At 43.5% G+C, this 10,995-nt stretch overlaps 1 protein-coding gene across 2 annotated transcripts; it reads left to right on the top strand.

The window, feature by feature from the left end:
- The first annotated feature begins 6,267 nt into the window (after nt 1–6,267).
- On the top strand, nt 6,268–7,912 carry LOC120703555 (cyclin-P4-1-like). Of its 2 annotated transcripts, XM_039987666.1 has the most exons (3): nt 6,299–6,979; nt 7,201–7,395; nt 7,546–7,912. In XM_039987666.1, the coding sequence occupies exons 1-2, from the start codon at nt 6,428–6,430 to the stop codon at nt 7,381–7,383; spliced, it is 735 nt and encodes a 244-aa protein (XP_039843600.1). In that variant the 5' UTR covers nt 6,299–6,427; the 3' UTR covers nt 7,384–7,395; nt 7,546–7,912. The 2 variants fall into 2 exon arrangements, with proteins under 2 accessions (XP_039843601.1, XP_039843600.1); XM_039987667.1 differs by lacking the exon at nt 7,546–7,912 and having other exon boundaries at nt 6,268–7,016; nt 7,201–7,328.
- The last annotated feature ends 3,083 nt before the right edge of the window (nt 7,913–10,995 follow it).

The raw sequence follows: 10,995 nt of genomic DNA, 5'->3' as shown, positions 1-10,995 counted from the left end.
GTGATGGTGCATTTGTGTAGGTTTAGATGCTTTCTGTCGCTAGGTTTGGCTCGGTGGGTTGAGTGGAGCCCCCTTCTTCTGTGGTCTTTGTTCAGCTAGTTTGCAGGCCGCTTGTTTTTCTGGCCTTTTTTATTTTTTCTCTATTTTTAGTCCTTTGTGTACTTGGGTAGGTCAACCTCTATTTGGCTTACTACAAGAAATGTCTGTAAACTGCTTTCTTCTTAATGAAATACGTGCTCAGGCACGGCTGCAAAAAAAAACAAACATGAGGAGCCTGTTATCCATGATGTCGATGATGGTATATTTTTTCATATCCTATTTTAGTAAATTGTTATTATAAACTTAGTGCTTCATGGTTGTTATTAATATTAATAAATAAATAATATATTCATGATCCTTTTACAATTGCTAATGATTCCACTAATCAAAGGGAAAGCTAAGCAGCAAAGGGCAAGGGAGAAGTACGCAAGCCTGTCAGCTAATAACAAAAGCGGAGTTGAATGCAGCTAATTTGCAAGGAAAGTAATTGGCCAGTTTTGAATAGATCAAAACCTTCAATTCAACTCGATTAGGAAAGGAATTGACTGGCCAACCAATCCTGCTAATCCGACCATGTAGGGTGATAACTTCTACAATAGTGACTATATCCATTTAGAGATATTTTGCCTAGCAATCAGCTATTCAAATCATGGTCTTTTGTTTCATACGGCACCCTAAGTATAAATAACTACACAGGAGCAACCATATATTACTCCATGTTGCTAGTAGTAGTAGCGATAGAGATAGAGAACAAAAGACAGGATGGTTTCGTACACCTTCTTCATGAACATGGATGAAGCCCTTTCAATGAGGCATGGACGTGATTACAGTTGTGGCTTCTGTTGGACCAGTGATCCCGAGATGCTACGTGTGGTAATACAATCCATTAGATATTCTCCATTATCACTCAACTTTTCTTGTCTCGACAACATTTTTCATTGTTCACCAGGATTCAGGGGATCTCAGAAAATGATTCCTAATTGAAGTCTTGAAATGTAATTTTAATGAGAGTGCATTGAACATTCCAGAAAATATAAGAGCTAGTACATGGATATCGAGAAATATATTTAAGTTTTTAATATTGTCGGGCAGATGGTTGTGGCCACGATTAATGGTATTTGTTATTTATATATAGACTTATATCAAAGGAAGAAGTTATTAATAAATAAGCTTAATTTTCAGTAATCATTTGATGTAATCCAATTAGTTAAATATTTTTTCTTTAAACACATGCCTGCTTTGGTGGGCTGTCCAATATCTACGACAGTACTGGGGCATGTTGGGCCTCACGTGCAAACAGCTCATAGGAGCACAACACAATAATGGATTTTTTTGAGGTAATGAATGTCAGCCATACCTTGCATTCTTCTCCGGTGCTGTTGTCCCAAAGATGAGTACCTCCCCCTCGAAAAAAAAAACAAAGAGTACCTGAATAGCTAAAACGACAGCCAATTAGCTAGGTTAACACAAAATGATAAATGGCAAGAGCCTCAGAGTCTGTAGAAGGTGCTTCGAATAGATTCAGTGGTGGTTGTATTCTATGGATCAAGCCTTACCGTCTGAATTGAGAATTATTTTCTAAGGTAAATGACTACTTTTAAACTGCTTCTAAAACATAGCTCCTGCAGAAAAGATCAGCGTCTGCCGCTGCTATATGCAAAGATACGCATTCTGCCTGCCTAGATGGGCTAGGGCAGGCTTGGTTCTTTTGCTGGCTTGCTTGTTTCCTTTATTACCTTTGTGCTATATGATCCTTGATGAGGGTACCTAAAAATTTAAACTAACCATTTTTTATGCGATGGTAAAAATAATTTTTTATAGTTCGAGTTAGGTTTTTAATCTGGGAACACACAAGTGGAAAATCCCTATTGCAACAACAATATCCAAATTAAAAATTATTAATAAAGACAAAATATTGACAGGACAAGTGTCTTACAGATGCTTTAAATAGAACATGAAATTCCCTCCCTTCATGTTTTATAATTTTTGTCCCTGGACTTTCAAACTTGCCATTTTAGTCCCTAGGGATTTTTTGGCTCAATTTTTTCTATGCTCCTATTTGGCACAACATATTCCCTGGGGCACTATTTATTCTCGAAAAGTCTCTTTTCCCACATGTACTACATGAGTTAAGCCAACAGTTCTTTGGTTTGCGAACCCGACTCTTTGGTCCACCAACCACTTTCATCTCCACTCTTTAGGCCAATCTCAGTGGAGAGTTTCACTGCGCAGTTACCAAGGCTGCCACCATCACCTTTACAGCCCCATGAAACTATCACTCTCAGTGCACAGTTTCATTGCACTGTTTCACATACACTTTGTGTCATTAAACTCTTGGATGATGGTGTGATCTAATGTGCCGTGAATTCTGTAGGCTTAATGCAATTCAAATTACGCATAGTAAAACATTCACACAATATTATATAATAAGTTCAACATTTCTATGAGCCCCAACTTGTATATATATAAATACTCATATAATTTTATATAATATAAGTTCAATATTCGTATGAGCTCGAACTTGATTACATATATATTATATATAGTATAACTGGGACTGATGCTTCCAAAGCTGCAACTGGAACTTTGACTTTCCTCCTATCTCACTGGGACTGATGCTTCCAAAGCTGTAACAGTATGAGCAAAATCAAAAGGGATTCCAAAGCTGTAACAGTTTGAGCAAAATCAATAAGAATAGCCACACTAACCTCAATTCTGTCCAAAGTTGGCAGCCATCTTGTTTTGCATTAGTATCAATGTCTTCTCGCGGCTAGCCTTTGCTTCTTCAGACATATGGGTGGTATCTTGAACCAGCAGAGCAGCATAAGCTTCTAGAAACTTCTTAGCTTCTTTTTGCTGTTTTGCAACATCCAATGCAGCTCTTGAGATCTCGAGCTGGTCCTGTGTGACTTTTTCACGTTCCTTTCTACGCTCTTGAGTGACTTCAACTATCTTGTTTATGTGCTCTCCAAGGATGACGATGCCATCCATCACATGCTCTACCTTGCGCTTACCTTTGCGCTGTTCCTTTGCCACTCCTCTGCCCATAGGACGTTCTTCTTTGTCATCACCGATATCAATATGTATGGTCTTGCTTTTCTCTTTCTCCAACTGAGCAACATGTGAGCACCATTTGGGTTCATTTTTTAGAATCCTCCACCAATGAACCAATGAGAAAGGCTTGCTATTTTTTTCTGATACATATGTTGTGCGGCATCCATGAGTTGGTCATCAGAGTATCCACTCTTATTCATTCTAGAAACTGAAACCCAATATCCATTGAATTCATTAATTGTTTTGCTTAACCTTGACCAGTTGACCTTAAGTTGGTTAGTATCCCTCCTACGATCTGGCATGTTCCTATTGTACTCTTCTGTAATTTGTTTCCAAAATGAATCACCCTTCTTGTCATTCCCATGAATAGGGTCTTTAGATATGTTCAGCCAAGCATTTGCCTTAAAAAAATGAAATGGTGATCAAAACTATGATATGTGATTATCATCTGAAAAAAGAAATATGCTATGTGATTGCCAGTGCAACTTCCTCATTATGTGACCAATATCTTTTCTTCAATGTATTATTTGCCTCGGCACGATCATCATCTTCAATGTCAATGCTCACATTTGGAGTCTTGCTTGTATTATTAGTTGGTGTTGTTGCTGGAGATTGTGGGCTGTAGCTATTTGTAAAATCAACAAAATGGGTATTTTCACCAAATGACTGCGACGATGTGGGAAAATGTGGTTGTTGCAGCAAGTTTACATAACCACCTGGTAGGAGGCCCCTATAGCAGCAATGTGTAGGTAAAAACAGTGTACAATTAGGACAGTGATTCAATAGTGACAGAAATGCAAAATAATGTACACATCCTGTTATAAAGCATTTGATAAGTGTTAAAGAATAATGGCAACACAATAATAAGAGGTTACTATCATCTTGGATTGACAGTACGAATTTATCATCCAAGCAATGATAGCTGCACTGACAGCAGAAATTTTAGAATATAAAATACAACTAAAAGGGAAGTCTGTTGATAAACTAATCAAGTGACCAATCCCAAATTACACCATGAATAGGAGATCTGTCTAGTATTTTGACTGCAATCCCAAATCACAGTTTACAGAACTCTAATCTCAGTATCATCCCAAATTCAGTACTGCACTAAAATTAGTACAACTCTAATCAGAGAGGATGTTTCCTATGAAATTAGAGATTCAGAGAGCACAAAAGCAGTTTTTCAAAAAAGATACAAAGCATTCAGTACTATGGATTCGCTGAGCATTCAGCATTCATTGACAAGGAAAAAAAGAAATTAAAGATTCGTAGATGCAATATACCATGGATTCGCAGATGTGGCTTGACCTCCATGGATCCCCCCGCATGGGAATTCTGAAACCATGCTGCATATGGTGGTGGCCGTTGTGGGGGTGCAGCAGCTTGTGGTGGTGGCGGCGCCATGGTAGTTGGGGGCGACGCAACAGCAGGTGGTGGCGGCGCCCTAGTTGGATCTCTTGGAGAAGAAGCAATCCTCTTCCGTGCAGCGGCCTTCTTCTCCTTGCTCGCCATCGGAGCCCAACGCAGCGCCGCCCAAGATTGCTAGGGGGAGGAAGTGAGATTGGAAATGAACTAGAGGCATGATTTGAAAGGGTAGGGCAGAGATTGGAAATGAACTCCATATATGCGGCCAGAGAAATTAGGGGCGACGATGGTGCGCGGGAAAGATTTGTCGCGCGGGAGCACTAGGAAGCCGAAGGCGCTGCGGGATCTCGGGGATGAAACGATATGCTCTCAGTGGAGTGTCGTGGAGTTACCGAGACGTTGGTAACTGGAGCAACACCGTTTCATCACCACGACACGCCTTCATTAAACTAGCGCTATGTCAGCAGAAATGCATATGTGGCAGCTGATTAAATGCCGATGAAACCAGCACTGAGACTGGCCTTATGTCACGTGTGTTCCCCGAGCAAAATAATGGAAAGAGGATCAACACTATGGTGGATGTGAGATGAAGGAAAGGTCACAAGAATCAAGTTCTAGCATCATAGAGGTGACGTAAGGGATAACTTCATTTAGAGTTTGGTAATAAGGTTGTTCACATTGAGGATGAGGTAGCGGTGGGGCTGGAATCGTTCCATTTTCTATTGCTATTTGAGTTCATGTCAATTTATCTAAGTTTGCCTAACAGTTTCTTGAGAAAAAAATGTGCAAAGGAGACCTTTCATGATGCAAAGGAACGTCGAGGGCTGACTAGTAAACAAGGCTTGAAACATCAAGCAAGGATGAGTTTGATCTATAAGAAAAATTAGGGACTAAAATGGTTGGTTTTTAAGTTCAAGTATGAAATTGAGCATTGGAGGGGAGAAATAGTCCATTCAGTCAAAATGGAAGTGCAAGAATAAGTGGGGGAGAAACATATAGTAGCAATTAATTTGTTGGCTTGGTCAGTAATCTCACTCTTTATCACACGTTTGATGCATACTTATTAGATAATGTCTGAAGCAGGATACTTCATATTTTCTAAAAAAAGTAACCTCACATGTTTACTCTATCCACGGGAGAGCCAATTGGGCAGTAGCTCTCCTGCATATCAAAGTGATAGACAATGCTGTCGGTTTGGTGAGTTATGCTGACATCCCATTGTACTCTACTAGGCTCATTTAGACCCTGTTTGTTTCCTGGAGCTAAAGTTTAGCCCCTATCACATTAAAGAGAATTTTGCTATTTAAAAGTGTTAAATAAAATATGTTTATAATTATTTTTTGACAGATGAGTGCTAATTTGAGAGACAAATCTAATGAGCCTATAATTTGCTATAGCGATGCTAAGTAACCATCCTCTAATTATGGATTAATATACCTCATTAGATTTGTCTCGCAGTTTAGCTCTAAGGTTCTACAATTATTTTTATAATTAAATTTTATTTAATACTTCAAAATAATAAAATTCTTTTTGATGTGACATAGACTAAAGTTTAGCCCCTGGATTCAAACAGCCCCTTAGATACAAGTTAACTTCCTACCAAATATTGAAAATACAGAAATTTTAAATATAAAATTGAAAAAATTCCTTACTCAGACGTTGTTAGGTTTCCCACCTTCGTTTTCCGTAGCAGCAATTGGGCTAAATACTTACGTATATGCCCACCAGATCACTAGTTGGGCCCAACCCATAGCCAAAATCAAAACGGAAAAATCCTGATGAAAAAAAAGAAAAGAAAAAGGAAAGAAAACTACCTGCGTACAATGTACGCGTATGCCAATGGGGTACGGCCGTATATACGGCGTTCGTACCCCCGCGTTCCTCCCCCCTCTCCGCGCCAGATCCAATCGGAATTTTTCAAAGCTCATTGCCCCAGCGATCCGTCGAAACCCTAGCCCACGCTTCCGCCATGTCTGCCGCCGTCGCCGGCCCCGTCCTGCGCGAGGACGACCGGGGGATCCCCCGATCCCTCCCCCTCCTCGCGACGCTCGTGGATGCGGAGGCCCGCCGCTACGCCGCCACCGCTGCATCCCGACCCGCCGAGACCGGCCTCCTCCGCGCGTTCCGCGGCGGCGCCGCCCCCAAGGTCCCGATCCGCGCCTTCCTGGAGCGGATCCACCTGCTGACGCGGTCGATGCCGTCCACCCGGAGCATGGTTCGGATCGACGGCACCTGCTTCGTGCTCGCCGGCATCTACCTGACTCGCTTCGTCCGCAGCCCCGCCGGCAGGGAGGCGGGGATCCTGGTGGAGCCGGCCACTGCGCACCGCCTGCTGGCCGCCGCTGTCTTCCTCGGCGCCAAGTTCGGCGGCCACCCTCCCAGGAGGTGGACCGCGGTGTTCGAGGCCAGCTCCGAAGGCGCAATCCGCGCCGGCGAGATGCCGGATCTTGAGGGCTGCTTCCTGCGCGCCATCGGGTTCCGCCTCTTCGTCGACAGCGATGGGTTCGACGGGTTCTGCAAGGTCCTAGAGCGGGGGCCCCGGGCGCCAAGCGGCTGCGGTAGCGGCGGCGGCTGCGCCTGCAAGAAGAGGCAGGCGGACGCGGCGGCCGGAGAGGAAGACGAGCGCCGCCACGTCCGCGCTCGCCTGCCGCTACCGGCGGTCGTGTCCAATTAGGATTTGAATTTCAAGTTTGGCATTCGTTTCATTTAACAATTCTTCTGATTTTAGTTTTTTTTTGCAAGGATGCGAGTAGAAGATGCCCAAGGTGGAGAAGGCGTCGTCCTGCGTCAGTCTCGGGAGCGTGCCTGCAGGGGAGTCAAACAATTCTTATAGTTTTAGTTTTAGCCAAGTTGTTTGAGGCACTGTTGGCTGCTTTTCATTGTTCGGCTGTCTATTTGTCTGCAGGTGTTCGATGCTGCGAGTAGAAGATGTCCGGGGTGGAAAGGCGTCGTTCAGCGTCTGATCAAGGTTCAGCTGCTCGTCGCCAAAGTTGCCGGAGTCTGGAGTGGGGGAGTCAAGCAAATCTTTTGTTTAGCCAAGGCTGTTTGATCCACTATTGGCTCAGTGAAACACTTCATTTGTCCGAGGTGGAGAAGGCGTCGTTCAGCGTCTGGTCAAGGTTCAGCTTCTCGTCGCCAAAGTTGCCGGAGTCTGGAGGGGGGGGGGGGGGAGTCAAGCAAATCTTTTGTTTAGCCAATGCTGTTTGATCCACTATTGGCTCAGTGAAAGACTTGGAGTCAATAAAAAGGGCACAATACTGTGTTTGTACGTTGAAGTTCTAGTGCTTAAGTCTGTTGGAGCTACTGCCAACTCTGTGTTAGTGCAGTACCCTATTTACTTGTGATTAGGATGTGGTTCTTCAGTAATGGATTTCTATCTGATCCTTTTCTTCTGAGTAAGACTTTCAGATCATTAAAAGGGGGAATAAAGTGTTGCTCTGTCTGTATGGTCTCATGTGTCGCCTATTCTTTTATAATCTGGTGTGCAGATTATCTGTGCAATTGGTTTAGCCTTGAACAGATGGTAGTTTTATTCTTCCAGTTTGTAACATGTAGATATTTTTTATGAATGTGTCAAAATTGGAGAATATACATTGAATTTGGATATGTTTGTGTGTTGAAAACTGAAGATGAAAAATATTATCTATTTATGCCTTGGATATATTAAAACTATAACTGTCCTTCACAATGCCAAGAAGGCGTCAACAAGGTATTCTGTATTCATGAACGAATCCCAGGCATCTTCATCCCTGAAACGGTGCAGGAACCGAGGAGCTGCTGTTGCCAACCCGAGCACACCTGGGGTGGTCATGTAAATACAGCGAGCAAGGCCCTAACATGTGCTACGATTTCACTGGGGCTATACGAGACCATCTTCTTGCCGACCTGATCAATTGGGGTGGTCATTCCATCCTGGAGCTTGAGGTCGAGGAGGTGATGCGAAACAAATCTGGCAAACAGCTTACCTGTCTCTATTATCGGCAACCTGGCTTGGGTTTGCACATGTTATGGCTACGACGTGCAGCTGCAGGGTGGAAAAGCTTGGGTTTGCACAAGGCTTCTGCTAGTTCTGGTTTCTGCTTTGTCTTTGCGTTTCTCAGCAAGTAATTCTGGTTTCCATTGCACTAGCTTCTGGAGCCTGCATAACCTGAGCTCTGTTCAGTTTTTGCAGAGGCTGTTTCCAACATGCGTGTTGTATAAAACAAACCTGCTGGAGCGAGAGTAAAAGTGTGCAACTTGCAGTCCCTGATTTTTCCTTGTAGTGGTTTTCTCGATTTTTGATAGGATGGGTATTAAGAATGATATTTAACTTTTGAATTGTCGTAATACGTTATCACTTATTGCTATGATATCAACATCATGCAGAATTACATTGAAATACGAAACATACTGAAACAAATATTATATTACACAGTAAAATGTAATGGCTTCATTGTTGGTCGAAACTTGAAGTTAGACTTTCAAATAAAAAATAGAGACTTCATGCAGTTTACATGTTATTCAGCCTTTAGTCTCTCTTAGAGGGCCACATCAGCCCATTCAAGAGTATTTTTGTCACAGACTGAATATTGCTAGAAGGTGAAACAATCTGGCTCCTCGAGTTCAGCTACAGGCACAGAGGACAAGAATTTCTGGGGGAAGTTGTGGAAGGTTGAGTATGTACCTAAAGTGAAACAGTTCTTGTGGCGTCTGGCACATAATAACTTACCTCTCCGACTGAATATTGCTAGAAGGCGAATGGGGATTGATACAAGGTGCCCGGTGTGTGGATGCCTTGATGAAGATGGTGGGTATTGTTTTCTAAAATGCAAACACGTCCGAAAGTGTTGGCAGGGACAGGACTTGGAGGGGGTTCGGCTCCATCTAATCATCCTTAGTTCAGCACGGGAGGTTGTGTATGATATTCTGAATATGCCAAGAGAGAGGCAGAGGCTGGTGGTGAGCCTACTATGGGCTCGGTGGTCAGCGAGGAATAAAACAATTGCTGGGGAGCGTATGAGCTCGGTGGAGGAGATTGTTCACAGAACCATGCTCTTCTCGTCTGAGCTTCCAAAACAGATGGCTCATGTTATACCAAACTGCAGGGATGATAAAAGATGGGTTCCTCCTCCATGTAATGTGCTGAAAATAAATTTTTATGGGTCATTCAGACAGCAAGAGAAAAGATGGGGCGTGGGGTTTTCTGATAAGAGACAGTGATGGTCATGGGGTGCTGGCAGGAGCTGGGCATCTTGCGGCGGTGCATGATGCCTTGACTGCTGAAGGTGAAGCTTGCTTAGTAGCGCTCCGTGCAGCAATATTGGATTCTGGTTCAGGCCATTACAACCAGTGAGTTTGATCAGGCTCCAGGTGGAGTTGTTTTTAGAGAAATAAAGGAGATGCTGTCGCAGTGGTGAGAGAATTTCATTCTGGGAGAGAATTTCACAGTGGGCAAAGGTGAGACAATTTCATTGGAGAATGCATGGCTTCAAGGCCGCAGGCCGAGAGACATAGCACCAGTGGTATACAACATCTCAAAAAGGAAAAATAGAAATCTACGTGAGGCGCTTGTGAATAGCAACCGGGTCGATTGTTTCTCAGCTGTCCACTTTTCTGAGTATTGCGACCTCCGGCACCAAGTGAGCCAAGCAACACTTCAACCTGATATCCCGGACAACATCGATTGGAAACTCACAGTTGATGGTATGTATACAACAAAGTTGGCCTATGATGCACAATTCTTAGGTTCGACCTCCACCAACTTCGAAAACCTCATCTTGAAGGTTTGGGCGCCGCCGAAGTGCAAAGTGTTTAGCTGGCTAGCCATCCAAAATAGATTATGGACGGCCGATCGCCTAAGTGCAAGGGGGTGGCCGCACAATGACAGGTGTGTGCTATGCCGCGCAACACCAGAAAGTGGGACCCATCTATTTGCAAATTGTCGCTTTGCGAAGCGAATTTGGGACCACATCAGCACTTGGGCTAGAGTGGATGGTCTACTTCCAGCAGCATGGCAACCTTTTCAATCGGTGGAGGAGTGGTGGACCATGATTGCACGACTGCCCTCAAACGATGCAAAAGGTTTGCGCAGCCTCATCATATTGGTGATTTGGGAGATCTGGCTAGAACGTAATGTAAGAATTTTCAAGCACAAGGAATCGCCATGCCCGATGGTGATCTCAAGGATTAAGGACCAAGCGAGTAACTAGATGGCGGCGGGCGCCAAGCACTTGGCTGCGCTTTTGGCTTAGCTGGAGTCTGTTTTGTTACTTTTGTTTTCTCTTTTTTTGGCCGGCCGGTTCTCTCCTTTTTGTGAAGACCTGTGCTCGAGTTTTGTACAGTGCTAACTCTTTTATTCTTGCCCGTCGGGCACCTTTCTTTTTAATATAGCGGGCAGCTCTTCTGGCTGTTCGTTTCAAAAAAAACAAAAAAAAAAGGAGATGTTGTCGCTGCATTTTAGCCATGATAGAATTGTCTTTTCTCCTCGTTCATGTAATAAGTGTGCACACGAGTTTGCTCATTTTGGCCTAGCTAGGGACTCGGATCAGCGGATTGTTT

The sequence above is a fragment of the Panicum virgatum genome, chromosome 4K (assembly GCF_016808335.1).
Source record: "Panicum virgatum strain AP13 chromosome 4K, P.virgatum_v5, whole genome shotgun sequence".
In the NCBI taxonomy this organism is placed as follows: Eukaryota; Viridiplantae; Streptophyta; class Magnoliopsida; order Poales; family Poaceae; genus Panicum; species Panicum virgatum.
Note: the sequence above shows the minus strand (reverse complement) of the source record. Positions and strands in the feature narration are given on the sequence as shown.